This window comes from Amblyomma mixtum, chromosome 1 (genome assembly GCF_055824585.1).
Source record: "Amblyomma mixtum isolate Tamu chromosome 1, ASM5582458v1, whole genome shotgun sequence".
Classification (NCBI taxonomy): domain Eukaryota; kingdom Metazoa; phylum Arthropoda; class Arachnida; order Ixodida; family Ixodidae; genus Amblyomma; species Amblyomma mixtum.
In genome coordinates this window covers 35665574-35687938 of record NC_143012.1, presented here as the reverse complement: position 1 = coordinate 35687938, position 22365 = coordinate 35665574, and the positions used below count along the sequence as shown (strand labels likewise).

Genomic DNA, 22365 nt, shown 5'->3' with positions numbered 1-22365 from the left:
GGTGCGAAGCCGATGGGGAAGAGTAAAGAAGCAGGATAGGAGAGGACCTTTATCGGTTTTTCTATACCCATCGTTTTCTCTACCCATAGTTTTTCTATACCAATCGCTTGACACTGTTGCAAGCAGGAAGAATGCTCCATTCTATTTCATACTTTCATTTCTTTTCCACTGGTCTCCAGCGTGCAAACTCATGCTGTCGACCTCAAAACCTGTAAGGCTGGCTCACAAGGCAAAGCAGCAAGCAGTTTGTTGCCTGTCGTCTGACTTTTGGGCTAAAGTGGACCATATAAGCAATTTTTCAAATAAATCTTCATTTTGTAGTGCTTCCAGAATTTATTTCGTGCTCTGTCGGCTGCGGAGTGAAAATTGTGCCCCGCATATCAATCCAGCATAATTATTTTATTGAACTCCGGCAAAAAGTTTTCCCATTCCACAGCCGGACGACACCGAAACACGGCATATGCAAGGAAGGGCTAAAAGGAAAGAATCTCAAAGGGCTTGTTGTACCCGGGTGGAAATTTCAACGGAACTTTTGGCCCAAACTGTTTCCTACGGAGCTACACTAGACAGCTTCTTGTACAACCTAAGTTTCGTGTGTTTACGACTGTCTGCACGTTCTCGAATCAGTGAGCACCAAGCACACAAGAACTTTGAGCCACGCCAAGTCACGACTCCGGGGCCTCGGCCTCTACCCATGCCACCTAAGGAGAGCCGCTGCGGCTCGTAAAAAAAAACCCGCCCGCCGCTACCTTTCGACCCTGGGCGGTCCTCCTGACTGTCTCCGGCGGCTGCGTCACGTAACGTATAAGGACAATGTGGGAGCCATAGAGAGAGAAACGTCATCAGCATGTATGATGAGCTCTTTCTTTTGTACAACCTGCAAGGTGTAACCTTAGTTCCTAAAGCTCTTAATCTTCCCGCAACCTCGCATCTCCGTTTCTTCAGGCACGACACAAAGCTGGAGACATCGCTGTCGTTTACCCAGTCCCAACAGATTTCTCATAAATCGGTACTTTCCCTCTCGACGTTTAAAAGGGGCCTCTTCCTCACGTAAAAGTACATAATGACAAAAAAGGCCACGCACAGCATGGCCGAAGCGAAGCACACGTAGAGGAACAGGTTGGGGGTGTGGTCCAGAAACTGGCCCACCAACAGCGGCGGCGAAAGCATGCCGATTGTCGCCATAATAACGACGACGGACATCATCGTGTTGCTGAACTTGATATAAGAGTCCGTCCAGGCGACCACTGACGCGTATACCGGCCCCTGGCCTATGCCCATAAGCGCGATGCACGCCCAGAGCACGGGGGCGCTGCTGGAGCCCCACACAAGAAGCACGGAGCCCGTTACGGCGACAATCACATGGGACAGGATGAGCATCTGGAACGGCGACATCTTGATGGTGACTAGTGCGGCTGCCAGGCGGCTAGCAGCGAAGCAGGAAAAGAAGACGGCCGTCAGGCGCGCTGCCGCCGACTTGGTGAAGTGCAGGTCGCTCTTGACGGCGTACGCGGTTACCATCTGGGCCGTGGTGCACTCCAGTGCCACGTAGACACACACGTAGATGCTCATAAGGGCGAGCATGGCGCGGGTGAAGAACACGTCTTCTGTCTTAGGCGCGTCGCCTTCCCCGCTGGGGGCTCGTTTCACGTCGGACCTGTCGATGAGGTACAGTGCTACCATGGCAATGACCAGGAGTAAGTGGAAGGCGCTGGCGATGCCGAATGCGTAGTAGACCCTGCTTTCTGCTGTTTCGTTGCGCAGTGGCTCGAAAGTACTGTAGCCGGAGTCATTGTACGTGGTCACGTTGTCCGTCTGGTTTAGAGCCTCCCGGCCGACACCGGGGGAGAGGAAGGGTTCGGCGATGAGCGGCGCCATCAGGTTACCGGCGCCGAAGGCCAGGTGGAAGACTTGCAGCGCGGGACTGCTGTTCTCGGGCCACAGTCTGATGGTCCATACGTTTGCGCCTGTAAATAAGAAAACAAAAAGGACACCGTGGTGCTGGCTGAAATGATCGGCGAGTCTCATTTAGCGCTAGAAGTATCTGTGCTTGCCCAGGGTTCAGGGCTAATGGACAATTGCTATGGTGTGCAGAAGACCGACCGCCTTGACCATCGGCCGCTGACGGCAACTAAACAGTTAACTTTATTGTCTAAAAATAAAGGAGTAAAAAAGGAGTAAGCTGTCCTCTAGCACAAACCCTTTTATTAATGGGTGTGCGCTAGAGAACAGCTTACTCGCTTTTTGCTCCTATATAGGTATACTTATGTTTAGAGTGTAGGAAAGCCTTTTTGCAGCTTGAGAAAATACCGGCCACCCGCTATGATAACAACACAGTGGTCTGGCATGCTAGACATTGATGCTCAAAGTACAACGCATCTACGCCTTAACACAACAAGTAAAAGCTGAGTGAAGGAAACTAATCTTGGTTCACAGTAATCAGTAAAAACAAGAGCACAGAGAAAACAAACGGGGAGGAAATAGTAAGTAATAACGAAGAAAGCCAATATACAAAACGTGAGCTTGCCGTTGCGCTAGTTTCTTATTGTTCATAGTCGATTTTGAAGAAGCCAAAAAATACAAAACGCAATGCCAAGATGGGACAAAGCACGTCGTCTTGTTTTCCTGATTGTTCTGCCCGGTTTCTTCTTTGTTTAGCGCCTTTAAAGTCAGGAATGAGTATACAAAACAAGACCCAAGATTATAAGTTTCGATTCAATGCAAAAATTCTCTAACAGGTTCCGGCGTGTAACATCTCTAGAATAATATTATTTTGTGCGTGGTTGTTAAAAAGTCGGGATGGCCTATTTTTTTAACGTTTGATCAGCATATGAAGGCCTCTATGTTCGCACACTCCACTGCTCAATATTTCCTATGATGTACATTGAATATCATTTTTCTAGCCCAGATAATCCTTGAAAGGAAAGATGTTAATTTTGAAATCCCATGGTTCACTCTCTCTCACGCGGTTGTCAAAAAAAGTTGGTGATTGGAAGTATGCTAGAATCCGAGGGAACTTTGAATATATTACAGGAAATGGGAACATTTGGAAATAGTGCATTGTCCAAGACTGCCCACTCCTTAGTACCCTAAACGACAATCTCGCTTAAATCTTAATTTTCGGCCGGCCAAGATGTCATGTCTTCACTGTTTGTTTTTCTTCTGTATTTTTATAGCACATAAAATTAAGCCTCTGCGACCTCGGGATCACGAGTCCCAGAAGGTCGTGCCGACAAAGTACGGTTACAAGCGGAATCGCAAACCTCGGTACACCTGGAAGAAGTTAGCTTATGGATGTCATGTTTTATTGCAAGCGCGAAAATGTTTCAATTTTTCAATCCTTCGCATACTCTACTTTGCTTTTATAAAGAGCCAACTAATGTATTGCATAGAGTGTTGGGGTAACACGTATCCTACACATCTCGAGCCTGTAATCCGATTACAGAAGAGAGCGGTAAAAATTATTACTTCTTCAAAATTATCTGACTCTAGCAAACCGCTCTTTAAGTGAATCCGTATTCTGTCTTTTCACTCCCTATTAATTTTAAAGGTAGCGCACACAATTCACCAAATCTTACAAATTAATAACCCACTTCCGCATAGCATATTTAAAGACCTAAAAGGGAAACTAGGGCGGCTAGTGCCAAACACTTCAACTTACCAGTGTGTCGCAATAGTTACGGGCAATGACTAATAGAGGTCAGTGGAGTTTTGATTTGGAATGGTATACCTGACGATATTCAACTGAAAAGAAACTTTGTGCAATCTTTGAAAACGTTCCTGATGAATATGTGAAGTTATGATGTATTGTTTTTCTTTTTGTGAGGATGCGTGTATTGTGTAGGCTTGCTTTTGCTTATCTCTAAATTTTTGAGAATGTGACTTTTACTTTATGAACGCAATGTGTCGTCTTCGCGTGCCGCATTTAAAATGTACAAAATTGAGATGGACCCGAAACTAGCCTCTGGCTATGGGTCCTAGAGCATTGTGAAAAAAAAAAAAAAACTCACCTGTGTTGAATGCGCCCGAGCTGATTCCGCCGAAGAAGACTACGACGTGGGCGAACGCTAGGCTCCCGCTCAGGGGGATCATGAGCGCCGTCACACAGGCGACCACCATCATCAAGATGGACATGATCTGCACGTTGTACCCGTCGTACAGCTTGCCTCCTGCACTGGGTAAAAAAAAAAGCAGATGCTTCCAGTGGAACAGTTAGAGAGAGAGAGAGCAATTCTTTACTCTATCGACTCCGAGCCGAGCCGCGGTCTTTAGGACGGAGGACCCCTGAGGTGGGCGTGCCACCGGTCAATCCTTTAGTGGTTTTGACTTCCAGAATGTGTGCGACATGCTCCGCAGATTGTCGCCGCAGAAATCTTCAAAGTTAGCTATGGGAAGGTACGGTACAACTGCCTCTGTGGTTAACTGAGTTAAATTGAGGTAAATTGGGTATTGACTTGCATAAGCAGAAGCGAGGCACATAGACGACCTTAGGGCAGGCTCAATACGAATATTTCGTTTCAGCATATGCATTGTATGCTCAACAATCTGCACGTCCAGGACGCTATTAGGTGCAGTATTGGTCCCATGTTTAGGGGAATCCCCCAAGGTGGAGTAAATTCATAATAAGGGAGTAATTTACTCATTGACCTCCGCCCAAGGGCATACATACGGCTACAAAGGAAAGCTATCCAAGCAGCACGAGTAATTGGGCCAGTATTGGAAACATATTGGTAAAGGTCGGAGAGATGCTATTCAATTGCAATATTGGGCCGATTAAATGGGCTGCTGCAGCTTCAACACAAGCTTCCTTGTTAAAGAAAAATTCGTCCTGGTCCGGGGTTCGAACCCTGGACCGCCACTTCACCGGAGCAGTCGCTCTACCAACTGAGCTAACCGGGACGGCTAGCATATTTTAGGGCGAGAGCGAATTGATCCCTAACTCGAAGTGGGAACAGTGTTGCAACAGCCTTCCTGATTAGCCTCCCTTATTATATGCGGTATGATATCGTGCCGATTTTTAGAGCAAGGTCAAAGTGACGCTAAACTATTAGATTTAGGAATGTATCACATGCGAGAGACATTTCCAGTGCCGGCTGAAAATCTATAGTGCAATACAAATCTGTATAAAGAGGTATTCTTGGCAAGAAATCGTTAACACAAACCTATCAGCTTCCCTACCAAACGTCAAGCACGACTCCAAGTGCTAAGGCACCGGCTACGTCCTTCGTTTCAGGTGGATTGACTATAGGTATACTGAGCAGATGCCAGCTTTAGTTATTACGGATAAACGCTATTCTTTTATCTGCCGCAAATCACTCATGGATTTACTAGCACCACTTTTGGAAAACACGTGTACGGCCCTCGAAGCTTTTCTGTAGTCCTGGATTCGGCTGAATAGTATTGTATACCTCAGGTACGAAATGGCTTGAGGGAAGGAGGAGGTTTCGCAAGGATAAGGTGGCTTGCATTGATCTTGCCGCAAAGTGAGAGAAAAGGAAGGAAGTTAGGCCTGAGCAATACGATTCTAAAACCGCAAGAATATTAAGAACGACCGTACCATCTCTACTCGCATCCTATTGGCGGCCTTCAGGTGAAGCTCTTAAGAGACGGGGTTCAGTCAGGGAAACGAAAGTTTGAAAGTGGGAGTTCACGCACCGGCCAGGGAGCCCACCAGACTACCAACGCATCGCACTGTAATCAAATGCGACACGCTCGAGATGTCGGAGCGGTAGATTTCCACCAGGTCCAGTAGCGCCACACTGGTCAGGGCAATGATCAGGCCCTGCGAGAAGCATGGTCCCGACGACGCTGTAGAGGTGGCAAACATGCGGCCTGTGCCAGATGATATGTGCCAGAAGACCATGGTCAGCTGGCACGGGCCATTCGGCGCCTTTCAACGTCGCTGATTGACAGACGCAAGTAGTATATGAGTCTAACAGCGGCAACACCATAGAAGATTTCATGGCCGCTGGTCTTACGGGGATATTGCCATAAGGGCCTCTGCTCGCTCATGCATGAACGCACACGGTTACAGCCTTTTCAAGGTGCAAAGTGCAAGGTTGCAAGGTTGCAAGGTAGAATGAAAGAACATTCGTTTGCTGTGCGACGTCAGGGGACTTTAAAGAACCTCAGCTGGCCGAAATTATTCTGGTGCCTTGCACTGAGGTTTAGCTCTCAATCCATGCGCTGCTTAGAGGCCTTAAACTCCATGCCAAAGGACGTTCATACAGCGCAACTTGTTACACACTAAACTCTTACGCCCTCCACCTGCAAGTCGCTTCAAGACTTGGAAACAAAAGCATGACCGTCCTAGCGCGGATCCGCGACGACAGGTCAGCCATTTCTCCCAACGGCCACTTGCGTAAACGAATCAATCAGTTGCTTCGAGTAATGTAAGATTACACTGCGCACACTAAACACAAATCAACCCAGATGGGAGTAGGCTTGTCCTCTAGCCTTCTTCCTAACAGAGGTTTAATATAGTCCGCTAGTCTTGCGATAGATATTAAGCCCCAAAAATGCGAAGAACTAACGGTTGCAACTAGAGCATATGTGGAGTAAATCCCCTTACAACCAAAAACAAACCAATACGGAGTACATATGGTTGGCAAAGGGAGCAGATGGAGGGTAGATGTTACTCCTTCTATTCCGGGATGACACATGTATGTACCAACCGTACGTACTCTGTATTTGTTGCGGTGCAAATATACCGAAGACTAGCGGAGCATCTCGAACCTCGGATGGGGAGGACGCTAAATGGCAAGCCTACGCCCATCTGTATTGGTTTGTTCTTAGAGTACAGAGAGAGTAATACTGCTTTCTGTCAAGAAATTTTTCATAGCCCCATTTCGCAGTTGTGGTCTGCTTTGACATGCTCTGAATATATCAAGAAGCGTGTTCTGAAATGTGCCCACCGATAATACACTCAAACAGTCGGCTTCGTGAGCGCAGACGGCGGTCTCGGCAAAGCGAAAAATACAGGGGGCACTTTGGCTCTCTAAAGTGCTGCAAGGAGAAAGCCTTTCCTGGCGCACTGTTCGACATTGACTGCGGGACGGTTTGTGCTCTGCTAGTGCTTTATTTGAGTACACACTTTGACTACACATTACAACTACACACTTTGACTGCCGACTTTAACTGCTTCTTTAGCATGACGTTCTCTCTGCTTCAATGAGTTCGGTTGTATCCATGGCTCTGTTCGCAGTAATGAGGTATGTAATATGGTCACCCGCGGACGCCTTACGCCCCCTGACGGAGCGGACGACAACCATTTTATTAGTTGTCTGCTCCAAAACGGGGCGTCAGGCATCCGTGAGTGACCTCATTTCTTCGAATCCGTGCACTCTGACGTCATAACCATTTAGACCAACCGAAAAGCGTGACACCTCGGCTGACAGCCTTCTGTCGACAACGATGAGGGATTAAAGGCTTTCGCCTTAATTCACTCACCATTCCCATGCATCCCAGGCAGAGATTGCAGGTCCGGCCCAAACGGAGCAGCATCTGGCCCCGTGGAGACAACATCCTCTTTCTGGGACCGTAGTTACTGTCACAGTCAAAACAAAGAGAGACCGTATCGTTCAGAGTGGTCTAGACGACGGACGAAATTGCCGATTTCAGTAGACGAAAAAGGCAGGCTTGACATCCCACTTACTCACCGCTAGGTAATGCACGCAGTAACGAGAATGCCCCGCGTGTGCTACTTCGGGCGATATATGGCCGGGCGGCTAACTCCTGCCGGTTGTGTATTGTTCAGCACGAGCGATTATAAGGGAATAGGACGCTACGTACTATCAGTGAAGAATGAAACGCGAACAAGAAAACTGAGGTTGCAACACAAATACACCAGCATATGCAGTCCTGGTGAGGAAATATTGGTGAGGTTGATTCACACTTCTGGAGAGGAGTCTTCGTGCCTTCAAAATTGAAATAACCTGAGCTAGTATTGAGCTTCCCCTCATAGGTTAGGAAAAAATAGGTTATGCTCTCATAGGTTAGGAAAAACTGAATAGGCTGCGTTAGCCTAACTCTGTAAGCTCAGCTATTAAAGTCTGTTTCATATGCAAGCGAAATCGCTCGTGATATCTGCCGCCGCAGCGCAAAAACCCGCCGGATCTTTTCCTTTTCCTGCAGACTCTTTAATAGATGTCTCACTTGAGCAATAAATGGGAAGCTAATGCCACTTACTCTGTGACGTGGTACGCTATATTAAGTCCGTTAACCACAAGTTGTGGCACCGAATCTGTACACTTCAAACAGAAAGGAATAAAAAGGGACTAAACTGTGGTCTAGCACACTCTCTTTTAAAGAGGGTGCACTAGAGGACAGCTCACTGCCATTTTACTCCAATAAAGGCGTATACCTGTGCTTAGAATGTAGATTTTCGGCGAGACGTTATCTTTTGCTATTGTTCTCCACGACGATTACTCACCGACCGAGGCCACTATTTTTTTTGTCCAAAGTCGTCGATGATGTCCTTCGCTAGAGTTACATCTGCACGAACAGTGTACAGTCCATGAACTCCAGAACAATAGCCTTATACAAAACGGTTCAACCGAGGCCTGACCGATATGTTCGCTGTGTGCAGTCTTTGTCAAAGGCTACAGAAAAAGGTGTCTTCGGAACCCTGCAGCGCGGCTGCTCTTACATACTCAGGGACCCTAATCTCACGAAGGCGGGAGGAACATAAATCATCTACCCTGCGAAGCTTAGCTAGGACTGTCATATGCGGTAAAGAGCCCAGCTAAGCAGCTTGGAAGAAAACACCTTGGGCACCACATTTTTAACAAAGACTGTACGTCTCAGCCAACCGCAGTGCTTAGGCAAGGCTTCACTCATGCTAGGTTTGTCTACAGTTATTCCCGCCACAACAGTGACTGCTCAACCACAGAGTATGCACGAAATGCCGTTGCTCAAGCCGATCTCCGGTGCAAAGTTTCCTGCACCCGTCTCTACGCGTCACAAACCTATCAGAAGCCAGTTTATGACCGCTGGAATGGGAAAGCCTACTTCTCTCATGAGCCTTAATCATTTCTTACTTCTGCCGCACGATCTCAAGCTGCTTCCGCTCAAATTACAATTCGAGGCGTCGAATTGCAACTTGACCTGCCTCCACCAGGGGATACAGAAATCCCAACCTCACTGCGGCATACATCTCTGGCACCCTAGTCACCTAAACCTTTGAGGCCCCTAACACAAGCCACGCAAACCTCGAACAGGCGCGAGAAATCCTGCTTACCCGACAACAGCGTCGCTGCAGGTCGTAGCCCCGAGACCGGATGTCCCATCTTGGCTGGTCATCCTCGAAGCTAGCTCGAAGGTAGAGGTATGGTGCCTAATCCTGTCGTCTGCGCCAGTATTTTCATAAATGTTCGTCCCCATCTTCGGAGGGCTCAGACCCTACCAAATGGGCTGATTCTGCGCTGATGAAGCAGGAGGTGATGATGCAGAAGATGAAGGAATGTATTCACAAAATTTACAGCGGAAACGACCACAAATCACTGAAGTGTCGGCGGCATAGTCATATATGCACACTGTGACTTAAACGCAAATCTCAAACAGAGAAATAAGTTGACAAAGCCTTACTTATCGTATAAATGTTTATCAAAACCTTAGGCGCTGTCGAAATGCGTGCTGAGCTCGAGGCCTCACCCTGGCATCGTCGGTACTAGCGTATTTGGCTTTTCCTTGCGTGTTTTCCTTGCGCAAAGAATAAAGAGGGAGTGTTCATTTCTGCTGATCCGCCCTAGCCTTCTAATAACCAATAAAATCCTCATACGACGCGGTCACAATCCCTGAGGGTCGGATAAAATTTCGGACCCAGAGCCCCACTGATAAAAGCGAAAAACCCAACAAAACATTCCCAAACCCCTTCCGCGCGTGGGTTTTTCTCTTTCTGCTTTCCTGAAGGCTGCTGTTGCCTCCATCATGCGGTCACAGCTTCCCAGCCTTCGCAGGTGCTGTTTTTGTGCTAACAGGCTGATTTGGTGTTAATAGCGCATGCTGCATGAAAATGTAATTTTGATTTTTCTTTCGACCTGCATCACATGTGCCTAATGGTAGTCACAATGTGCGCAGCAAGCGAAGAAGGGAAGTCTCCGCACCAGCCATACACAGGCGTCACATGTACGCAATACGTGTCCTCCAACCCATAGAGCAACAACATGCAGCCATGGAAGGTACAGGCGAAATAGGCAGAGCTCGCTAGAAACTACAGCCGAACCTCATCATAATGAAACGGTTTATAACGAACTAACGGATATAATTAAGAAATAACGATTCACCTTAGAAGCTCGGTCAGTACGGGCTATAACGAAGCTACGGCGGTAGCGAAGTGATCGCCGGGCCCCTTCAACTTCGTTATAACGAAGTTCAAAAGTATTTATTAGCCTCAAGCATAAAATAAAGGACTACAAGCCGAAAGAATGTTCAGTGCAGAAGAACAGGGGCAGAAGGCTTACCGTGGCCGTTGGTCGTCCCACGACTCACGGGTGGGGGTGGGACCCATGGGCAGGCGATGTGGGCTTCTCGGCGGAAGGAGAAACCTCTTTCTGCGTGCCTGAAGCGCCTCTCAGATTACTGCTCGGGGTGGCAATTGTTTGTTCTCCCCAGTAACAGTGATTTCCCCCTTTCCCTTTACGTTAGAAGCCACCGCGAAGCCGCGGTGGCATCCAGAAACGAGAGGAGAAGTAGGTACGCCCTCCACCGCTCCCGGTTGGCTTGCGATGTAAACGGGGTTCGAGGAGTACCCGAAAACCGATAAGCAACGACACCGTAACCATATAATTTCACGTATACCTTCATCACGAAAGTAAACGCCTTCTTGCATTCGCTGCTACTGCATCTGCATCGGCCACTGCAGCAGCGACGATGCAGTCACCGATAAGTGGATGGGGGAGGGGGCGGGTCAGTCGAGATAGAGATGATTGTCGACAGCCACATTTTTTTTTTGATAATGCACCGTACAGCGCTCACTTCCTTGTCTCACGCGATGAAGCGACGCCGACACGGCGGTAATTGCTGCGTGCGTTGTTCACGTACGCGCCTTTGTCTGTGTCCCTACGGCCCGTGCTGACTTTTGCGACAGTACGTCAAGACTGCCCTTTGTCACTGCTGCTTTTTGTGCTAGAGCATCATAATACAGCTGAGGCGTGCTAACTAGTAGGCTTGTTAACTTGTAGTGATGGTTGGTTTATTGGAGTTTAACGTCCCAAAGCGACTCAGGCTATGAGGGACGCCGTAGTGAAGGGCTCCGGAAATTTCGACCACCTGGGGTTCTTTAACGTGCACTGACATCGAACAGTACACGGGCCTCTAGAATTTCGCCTCCATCGAAATTCGACCGCCGCGGCCGGGATCGAACCCGCATCTTTCGGGTCAGCAGCCGAGCACCATAACTACTGAGCCACCGCGGCGCCCGGTTAACTAATAATGAGCAGTTAACTTTTTAGCTACTAGTGGTATTCTTCTTAGTTGCTGAGAAGCGTGTAGCCCACCGTAAATAATATCCATAGAGGCACTGAGAATTTCGAAAACGCAGCTACCCTCGGCGTTGTGGCCCAAAAAATTTTGGTAATTATATATGACGAGTTATGCGTACTAGAGAGATTGCTTTGCCTGCAAGCATTTCAAAAGTGTACGTATTTAGGCGCTATGTTGGCAAAATTCATTGGGCCATAGTGCCGAGTGCAACAGCTTTTTATTTAATTCTAATTTATAAATTCGTTTTCGAAATTCTGTAAGGCCTTAAGGACGACCAACAAGAGGGGTATGTACACGTGATCACCAGCAATGGGTGTAGCTTCGCACGATGTATTTAGAGCAGCCAGTGGGCTGCAGATCGCACTTCCCACCGTTATCTTAGCGAAACCAGTGAAGAACTGCACATTCAAAGGAGAACTTTGAATGCCTCTGCTCAATTAGCGTCCAGAACGAATCTTTTTCGGCGACTCTATGACGGGGTCTCTCTCTCTGTCTCTCTTGTTTTTCTGCCAATTGGTGCCGCGTTCCGTGCTCCTGTGTGAACAAAGAAATGTTTTGCTCGATCGTTTTGTTCGATTTCCGTTGTCAAATGTGCTACCAGATTTCATTGTTTCATCCACCAGAGGTGGTCGTTAGAGTGCGTCGCGTTATCTTAGCGAGGCGGTGGCGTTTATAGCTTCCTTATCACTCGTTTTTCCCAAGATTATATGTTCATAGTGAAAAGAAGGCCTCTTGGCGAAGATTTAGTAGGCGCAGTTTTCCCTGTCCCGTTGCACAGGTCGCTTTTAAGCAAGACCTCTACTAAACGTGCTAACTCTTATTGCGTACCGTGGGAAAACAGGTAATTTCAAGTTGGTGTGCGTAAAAAATTTCTTCAACCATATATTATTTTTTTTCTTTCACATCATAGTGTAGTTAATAGAGCTCTCTTTTCAATGACAAAGAAAAAACCTGACATATGTTGCTTACGAAGAAAAAAATCTGTGGCAAAACTGTAGAGACCCACGCAAAAATAATAAATATATTAAGTCAGAAAATACAAGAAATAAAAATTTGGGATATAGGTTTTAGGCGTTACCACGGTCCACAACGAGTATTCAAAGTTAGAGAACTGCTAGAGGACGCGTTACGGACTAGAAAACAACGAACTGTACAGTGGCGTGGGCGGGAGCGCTCGTAAGACATCTCTGAGCAATTTTTTCTTGTATTCAATTCTCTAATTATTTTCGCCCGTTTATTTTTTTCAAATCATTTTTATTTTTTATTTTAATTTATAATTCCATCTTTAATTCCTCTGAATTTTTACCCAAGGTTACATCATTAGCTTGGCAATCAAAGTTAAACCATTAGCTTGACCCCAATTTACCTTCTTTTAGCTCTCCTCACTGAACCCTCGCCTATCCCCCGTCGTGGGTATGTGCCATGCCACCAAAGCAACAACAACAACAACATCTGCCATAAAATCGTGCTGTAACCACCTGTCATGTCGTACAGTATTCATCGGCTTGCCGTCAGGCAACAATACTAAACTTTCCGATCAGTAAAAAATAATAATTTATTGCTTCCGCAAAACCCTTTGGGCTACTCCGCAGTGCAGTGCCAAGGCCGACTCTGGACCGCCTTGGAGAAAAGTGAGTCTGCTACTCTGGTGGTGGCACGTAATAGTTCAGAACATGTCCGGTACCTTCAGAGAGGCTCGGAAATAGCGAATCTCCTTGGCAGCGGCCAGAACCAAAATTACGGCCGGGCGCCTGTCGATAGTCCGGTCTGAGAGCAGCAGTGATCTTTGTCGAACTGAAATCACACAATTGGAAGTAATCTCTTCACACAAAGCTGTCGATCTTATCTACAAAGTCTGCCGATGCGGTGGAATCCCGAGGACATCGCCTGTGTTGAGAATAGTTCATGCGTGATATGTACCCCCCATTGGACGCCGTGATCGCTCTCTGTCGACATGTTTCGCAGGAAGTTACTCCCTCATATCGCAGACAAAAAAAAACTCAATTTCGGAACTGAAGTACACTTCCTTTTCAACACGATGAATGGCGGAACATGTCCAAAAGCGGCTTGGATCGCGCAGAATGGGCCAGTTCATGCGATCGTTCAAATTGAACAATTTCGTTAGGACCGGTATGGAATAAGTTAATGAGAGCAAGAAAGATGTAGAAAGATGTAGGTCACACCGGCAGAAAAACGTTCTTCTTTCAGCTTCACACAGGAAACCTGCCAGTAAGTACTTGGCTGAGCGAAAACGTAACTTATGCACCATGGGGAACAAGCTGTTTTCTTTGAATGAAGGTAGGAAATATTGAACATGTCCTCGTGTACTGTAATAAAGCGGTATTCATTTGGGATGTCTCTGCAACGCACAGTTAAGGATTTCTCCCTGACACCGCGCAGTATTATGTTTTTGCCTATGGAAGACGGCGCGATCCCATGCAATGTTTTATTTGTTCTGGGTTTGCATGCAGTGTGGAATAGTGCAGTGGCTTTTGTTTGTTGCGACCCCGATCTATATGAATATTTTGTAAAAAATAATGCAAAAGCCCACTGTGTGATGCAAGACAGAAACAGTGGCCATGAAATTGCATTGCTGTTTAGGAACCTAACACAACTGAAAAGGTTACATTTTTCCTACCAACCAAGACTGAATAACCACCAGACTCGTAATGTATAACCATGTCACAGACAGCAGCAAGTAAAAAGAAGTTGTGCAGTGGTTAGTGCATTCAGACATAGTTCTGCAGAGTGACTATCGAATCCTGGTAGTGGTATATATATTTTGTTCCTTTTTTACTTATCATTTTTTTCTAAACTGTACGACAGATATCAATAGTTCAATTCTTTTTATTTCAGCCCATCTTTTCTCTCCCCCATAATCACGCATATATGACACGTATGGCCCATACATGTACGTATGACATATGTGGGCACATATGCGCATATCCATATCCAATAAACGCGTATATACGAGCTACGTATGACATATACATGAATATGCCCCATTTTTCGATAGGCGTAGCGCGCACTTCTTGGTCTCAAGCGATGAAGCAACGCTGACACGACGATAATTAGATGCATGCAGCATAGCGCTTACTGTCTGCGCTACCGCTTACCGCGAGCCGCCCTGAGCATGCGCAGATCACCCAGAAGGTGCTAGATGCACCACATTCCCGTCAACAGTAACAGTAAACCAACAGCGCGCACGTCTGCCTCGTCAAGGTCGAACAGCTAGTGCCAGTGGACGGTTCGGGGTACGCGGTAGCAGTACACGCTATGCTAAAAGCATATATTTGACACCTTTTGTCTACCGTGTACCGTGTTACTGCTACCGTCACCGGGGTACCGGAAGCCCACACACCGCCAGTGCACACGTGCTGATTGGTCCAGATGCGGCAAGCGTGCGCGCAGCTCTCGTGTACCTGGCGCCATCTGACGACCGCAAGGCGATCTGCGCATGCGCTTCGAAAGCGCGCGGGCTCCAGGTACTCCGGTAAGGTAACACGGTACACAGTATGCTAAAGGTGTCAAATGTTCCGTGCGCCGCGCGCGCGCTCTTGTCTACGGCCCTACGACCCATGCCGATACTGCCTTTGAGAGGGCTATAACTCCAATTAATCTCCCATTCAAGACCATGTTTTTGTGTGTTCTGAGCTATATTTGATTTCTGTGACGATTCGTGCAATTTTTCTACTGTGTTTTTACATCTACGATACTCTAGTCTTTTTCTTGCTAGTCTCTACTGCTGATGTGTTAATCCAAGCAACAGATCCGCAATTTCATGTCATTGCCACTACGTGCCGGCGCGAAAACCTTGTGCTGTGGACATCAATACCTGCAGTTATGCCATATAAATGCCAGGCAGACCAGAGGTTCGTCGTTGGTGGTCCTGTTCTCTTTCTAGAACGGAACGTGTAAACAATTTTTCAAATTTCAGAGCGGCCAGGATTTATTTCATGTTACGCGGGCTTTTCTGAAAAGTAATGGAATGTGCTACAGATTTCAATGCAGCATAATTCTTTTATTAAACTACAGCACATGTTTTCCCATTCCGCACCTCGGTATCGCAGCACCGAGCACGGAGTAGGCCTGGAACGGCTAAATCGACAGCATTTCGTGGGGCTTCTCATAAGTTCCGTTCGCAGTTTCCTTCACCACATCTAGATGGGGCCTCTTTCTCACGTAAAAATACATGGCGACAAAAAAGGCTACGCACAGCAAAACCGACACGAAGCACACATAAAGGAACAAGTCCGGGATGTAGTCCAGAAACTGGCCCACCAATAGCGGCGGCGAAAGCGCACCGATTCCCGCCGTAATAATGACGATGGCCATCATCATGTTGCTCATGTTAATGTAGGAAACCGACCAGGCGACCACTGCCGCGTAGACGGGCGCCTGGCCGATGCCCATGAGCGCGCTGCACGCCCACAGCACAGGGGCGCTGCTGGAGCCCCACACAAGGAGCACGGTGCCTGTGACGAGGAGAATCACGTGGGAGAGGACGAGCATCTGGAATGGCGACATCTTGATGGTGACTAGTGCGGCTACCAGGCGACTGGCTGCGAAGCAGAAGAAGTAGACGGCCGCCAGGCGCGCTGCCGCCGACTTGGTGAAGTGCAGGTCGCTTTTGACGGCGTACGCAGTCAGCATCTGAGACGTGGTGCACTCCAGCGCCACGTATACGCACACGTAGGTGCTCAGAAGGGCGAGCACGGTGCGGCTGAAGAACACGTCTTCAGTCTTGGACGCCTCTCCTTCCCCGCCGTGGGGTGGCTTGACGTCGGAGCTGTCGATGAAGTACAGTACGACCATGGAGACGACCAGGAGCAAGTGGAAGGCACTGGCGATGCCGAATGCGTAGTAGACCCTGCTTTCGCCAGCGACATGATCGTCTTCGCCGGTTTCGTTGAGGAATGGTTCAAAAGGGCTGTAGCCGGAGTCGTTCGACGTCAGGTACGCGGTTAGGTTGGCCGTCTGGTTTAGCGCCTCCCGGCCGACACCGGGGGAGAGGAAGGGTTCGGCGATGAGCGGCGCCACCAGGCAGCCAACTCCGAAGGCCAGGTGGAAGACCTGCAGTGCGGGACTGCTGTTCTCGGGCCACAGCCTGATGATCCATACATTTGCGCCTGCAGAGAAAAAGAAAAGCAGTTGAGTGTGCTACCTGAAATGCTTTAAAAGTCTAATCTCACGCTAAACGTTTCTGTGCATGTACGACAGTAAGGATCTATGAGTCAGCATGAGGCGCGTTGGACGGTGGGGGGATATACAGAGCGCTCCATCGCAGTAATGGCCTGGGTGGGGGGGTCTACCACAGTAGCACAGCTAATCGGCCCAATATTGGAAACGTACAGGCAAAGGCCGTTCCTACGAAGGACCACGCTTAAACCAGCCATTTAAAATATTGTGCCATTACCTGTGCTGCTTGCGTAGTGACAGGCAGTGCCGGATTGTCGGACAACGCTGGCAGCCGTTCGGAAGACAAGTGTCATCGTGTGGTCGGCGTTCAACGGTTCATCAGAAGGCCACGGCCGTTACCTTTGTACATGCAAACCGAAAAACTTCCCTCGACCCGACATCGTTCCTTCAATTACGATTCGGAATTTAGTCTACGCGACTTCGGGATCACGATCGAGTCTCAATGGGTCGTTCGGCAGAGGACGGTCACACGAGAAACCGCGTACCTCTCTACGCAGGGATGAGGGTCTCACCTGTGTCAAAGGCACCCGAGCTGATTCCTCCGAAGAAGACCATGGCGTGGGCGAGCGCCAGGCTCCCGCTCAAGGGAATCATGAGTACAGACACGCAGGCGATCACCATCATCAGGATGGACATGGTCTGCACGTTGTACGCATCGTACAGCTTGCCTCCTGCGTCGGGAAAAACAGGGGCACGTGCAGTGTCAGACGGGGCAAAATAAGCAAACATGCCTCATTCTAGCAACTCACTTCCAAGTTGCGGTCTTAGCATGGGAAGCTTCAGAAAGATGCTTCGCAATAGTAAGATGGCGAGCAGTGGTCTTGTCACAAAGACAGTGAGAAGACGGGCAGGCAAGCCTTAGCAATGGTTCTGAGTTCGCAAGACTATGAACGACGGCCCTTTCAGTTCCATCCGCCCATGCCATAGGCGGCTGTCAGGTGAAGCCCATAAAACGAGGTTCAGTCGTGAAAACGAAAGTTTGAAAGCCACGTACCGACAAGGGAGCCCAGCAAGCCACCAACGCATCGGGTGGTGATAAGATGCGACACGCTGGAGATGTCGTAGCCGTAGATCTCAACCAGATCCAGCAGCGCTACGCCGGTCAAGGCGAGGATCAGGCCCTGCACGGAGTACGGACAAGATGTTGAAGGTGGAGAACATGCAGCCTGGTCCTCTAGAATGGGCTGTACAGCCTCAGTGTTGGTAATTGCCAGACGCAATAACCAGTGTGGCTACGCGCGGAGACGGCGCAAAATATTTTAAAGGTTCTAGTTTCTCGATTGTTGCCGCAAGGGTCCCTGGAAACGAAGAAATGCGTCATTAATTGACCGAGTCGAAGAAGATTAAACTGACGTTTTGGGGCCCTTACGAGTTCCTTGTTCAGAGCCTTGTGAACAAGCAACACGTAAGGGCTCCGAAACGTCAGTTTCCTCACGTCACTGACTGCATTTCTTCGTTTCCATTGACCTGACGAAATTACTACCGGACTTTGCTCGCTCGGTCATGCGTGAACACTCAGTTTCAGCCGCCGCCGACAAAGGGAGAAAGTGATATAGAAGGATGCTGTAAGACTGTCTTATCAGTTCATTGTCATTGTTAGCTGTCTGGTTAATTGAAATTCCAAAGCCTGCAGGCTGAGGCCGGTATAGTGCCGTCGTGCGTTCTGAACTACTAGTACACATATCAATTTGTCTTCTCAGTTGAGCCTCGCTGGAACCTAAAGGGCAAGAACTAAGACTTTATCAGCACCCGAAGTGTTGAACGCCATCCAGCAGTATATCCTCGCAGAACATGTGACCAGGGTCATCAACACAGCGAGCACGCCCGATTATATAACACGCCCCCTTTCTTGACGCAATCATATGGCATTACAAGGCGTTTTCGCAAAGTAAAGTGAACCGCTGACCTGACACAGCGGTACAACTTAAAATTTCAAGCTGCGAGGGTGAAAAGTGAATAGAAGGGCCCGCAGCCGTGACGGAGTGGCGAATGCGTTCCGCTGCAGAGCAGGAGGTCGCGGGATCGAATCCCTGTCATGGTGGACGCATTTAGATGCGGGCGAAATGTAAGAACATAGTGTGCGGCGCGACGGCAGTCAGCATTAAAGAATCTCAGCTGGCCGAAATAATCAGCAGCACTTCATGAAGACGCTTCTCATAGTCCACCTGCTTCGCATGGACGGTGACCCCCCCCCCCCCCCCCCTGCCAAAATAAAGAGAAAGAACGCCGACAAAGCTTGCTGCCTTAAAAGCGAAGCATGCTAAACGCTAAGCCCGTACCCCACCCCCAGCTGTAAATTCCTACAAGACTTGTGGTCAATGCATGGCAGTTCAGTGAAAGTCAGCCATTCAGCCCGACAATCTCTTACGTAACCAAATCAATCCATAGCCCGAGATTATTAAGCGACCCCGGATTTCCCAGCGTCAGATCTGTGGCTGTTATCCTAAGACAACACACGCGTCTCTGTGCCTCTAAATCATTCCACTTCCTCGTTCAAATCTGTTTCCACCCAATGTCCCTTTCACATCGGGCAAATGGGCCACTCAACCACCGCACCTTCGTCCCATTCTCTGGCCACGGCTACAGCATTACGCATTTATCACGGGCTATAAACAGCACACAACCGCAACTACGTTCTCCTAGGCTCATTGTCTTGACAAACAGGACATACGTTGTCATAACTAAAATTCTTCATTCCCTTAATCACTCGTTCACTCACTCGCTGGCTCGCTCGCTGACTCACTCACTCACTCACTCACTCACTCACTCACTCACTCACTCACTCACTCACTCACTCACTCACTCACACACTCACTCACTCACTCACTCACTCACTCACACACTCACTCACTCACTCACTCACTCACTCGCTCACTCACTCACTCACTCACTCACTCACTCACTCACTCACTCACTCAGAGTAATCCAAGGTTGCATTGCAGAGCTTACTTTCCTGCCAGTTATAATGTGTAGTATATATGGTACGTTCCCAGGCGTCCCAAAGATTCTCATGTGCTATGGGAGAGGAGAGCTTTTGTTTAATCGTCAACCTCCCGGGATCCTTTAACGTGCGCTGACATTGTACAGCACATGGGTGTTCTTGCTTTTCGTTTTTTTTTTTGCATTTCTCATCTCTCATCGCTGGGATTCGATCCCGCGTCCTTCGCTTCAGCAGCAGAACGCGACAACCACTAAGCCACCGCGGCGGATATGTTCTCCTTGGAATGAGTCAAAAAGAGAGAATCTAAATGTGCCCATAGACCATGCACTCAAACAAGTCCACGACGTGCGCACAGAAGGAGGTCTCGGCACCGCCAAAATTTCACTCACCATTCCCATGCATCCCAGGCTGAGATTGCAGGTCCGACCCAATCGGAGCAGCATCTGGCCCCGCGGAGACAGCATTCTCTTTCTGGGGCCGTACTTGCTGTGAGAGACAAAAGAAAAGGACACCGTCCCGTTCACAGACAGCGCAGAACCCTTGCTGTGACCACGGCAGCAGTCTTAAGACGGTGACTCGTCTCAACAGTATCCCAGCGACGGGCTGGCAATAGCCGGATTAGGCGCTCCTCTGACCGCTCACTTTTGTCCACGTAGCGCGAAGGATGGCTTATCTCACAATTACGCGCCCTGGAACACAGCCTGATTGCCCCTCATAAGGCCTCTAAACATTGCGCAGTCCGGGCTCGGAGAACTGACACGCTGGCGAGAGGGTTTCTTCGAGCAGCAACTCTTCCCTTGCCTCGCAGTGTTTCGCCGAACACAGATTAGGACAGAAGTTGATTGGAGATTAGATTACAACAGCTAAGCTTACTTGTGATCTCTTCTGACCAAACTGCGCATGCGCTAGCGCCCGACGGGAGCGGTAGCGTTATGTTGAAACGCTGTAAAGCTTGCACCTCAGCGTAATATACTGCGCATGACATCGCATTACGCCATTCTTTGCCCTTCGCTTGACAGCCTAAATGGAATCCCTCCTAAACTCCGACTTTCAGGAGACGCATGCGGTGGTTGTGACAAACTCTGGTTATGTTTGCGTGGAAATAGTAAATTAATCGGCGTACTGTGCACCTGTTTAAGTACTGAAGAACTACACTCGGAGCCGGGCGAAGGGTGGGGGGTAGCATCGATGCCAAGAAGGTCGACGGTAGATCCACGTGCGACTCCTTACATCTAGATCTGCCAGCGCTGTGAAACGCGTTTCGCGCTATACATCACATAGATGCATATAACGTTCGTGACAGTCGCAATTACCCACTCTGCATATAGTACTGGAGATGGTAGTAGACCCGTTCAGTGCATTAGGGAATTTCGCTCTTGTCACCTTACTTCTCGTTCATCAACAATCTCGTTTGTACAAACTGCGCCTTCTAGCGATGGTAAGTACCGGGTGCGCATGCTATACAGCGACTACGCCGTCGACTCAACTCAAACTCCGTCGTCCAGGATTGTGTCGACCTGCATCAACGCAGCGAAAAAGGAACGCCTTCTTTTAGCTGCCTTTTGAATGCATGAAGTGCCGAAACAAAGGCGCCATTTTGTTTTCTACAATAATTCTCTGTCTCTCTCTCTCTTTTCATTTACCGACCTCTCGCGGATGCCAGATATTATGCATTTTCAGCTTTTACTGCATATTTATAGCAAGTAAGCCAGGCCAAGGTGCTTTCTGGCAGCTTTGGCACGAACACTGAGCGTCCTCAGTGATCTGCCTCTTTTGAACAGCTGGCCAGCACGAGCAACCTTGGAGGTGGCATTCCGCGCAGACAAATCGCATTCAACCCAGGGAAGATTGCAACAGAAGCAGGAGATTGTGTGCTATAGGGTGGCCAGAGTTTCATTGATACGCTTACTGTAGGGGATCCAGGAGTGTGATCAGCGGCTCACATTAATAAGGTCTGGAGTGTGAAACGTGTAGGGGCTACTCGATCTCGCTGCGTCGCCATCACAAAATAAACGAGGCGAGGATAGTTCTCTGCCTTTTCCACAGGTTTTATCATTCGCATTTGAATAATTCCGTTATCACCCCTGCACACCACCTTTCGCTTCGCATTAGTCATCCGAAAGCTGTTCATACACCTCGAGCATCCACTTCTGCGCATCTGAAATCATTCTTCGCCCAGACCGCAAGAGACTGGGACGACCTGCCCGCTGAAGCTTTCATCCATCCTGGCTTGGAATCCTTCAAATCATTCATCACTGAGTTATTTAAATGATTTGTATGCCCACCCCTCATGTAATGCCCCTTGTGGGCCTTTGAGGTACTAATAAATAAAAAAGTACATGCGGCGCTCTGGCAAGAGGATTTCATAACGGCTGTAACATCACGCGTAGAAACACTCGCGTCGTAAATGTAACGTCCTCCTTATCTATTGCCCCCCCCCCCTTTACGTAATGTTCCTAATGGGAGTTTCAAAGCAAAATTTAATGATGATGATGATGATGATGATGATGATGATGATACTAAAGGGAACAGCCAGTGTGCATAAAAGAACGAATTTCGTTGCCACTTCTGCCGTGAATATTAAAATAACGGGCGTTGTCCAACGATGACAACTATTTAAAACCAAGGAAAAAGTGTTTTTTTTTTGCTCATATTTGTGGAGTAAATATTTTTGGAGTAATCATTGGCTGAATGCGGATAATGCATTTTCTTCCACAATGGAATTAATTACCTGTACCCATTCA

The 22365-nt window shown here is 48.3% G+C and overlaps 2 protein-coding genes across 2 annotated transcripts in view; both read right to left on the bottom strand.

Moving 5' to 3' along the window:
* Nucleotides 1-298: 298 nt before the first annotated feature.
* Nucleotides 299-7551, bottom strand: LOC149366006 (sodium-dependent glucose transporter 1A-like). Its single transcript, XM_089549897.1, has 4 exons — nt 7450-7551; nt 5656-5782; nt 4011-4169; nt 299-1967 (listed from the first exon to the last, which is right to left on the bottom strand). Exons 1-4 carry the CDS (start codon nt 7522-7524, stop codon nt 1000-1002), a joined length of 1329 nt encoding a protein of 442 aa, XP_089406023.1. The 5' UTR covers nt 7525-7551; the 3' UTR covers nt 299-999.
* A 7590-nt stretch (nt 7552-15141) lies between these two features.
* LOC149366002 (sodium-dependent glucose transporter 1A-like) overlaps nt 15142-22365 on the bottom strand; it is a 71885-nt gene continuing 64661 nt past the window's right edge. The window contains exons 2-5 of the mRNA XM_089547516.1: nt 20011-20107; nt 17675-17801; nt 17193-17351; nt 15142-16610 (exon numbers count right to left, since the gene is read on the bottom strand). Coding sequence (XP_089403642.1) covers nt 15580-16610; nt 17193-17351; nt 17675-17801; nt 20011-20107 — 1414 coding nt within the window. The 3' untranslated portion in view covers nt 15142-15579. The remainder of the gene's footprint in view (nt 16611-17192; nt 17352-17674; nt 17802-20010; nt 20108-22365) is intronic.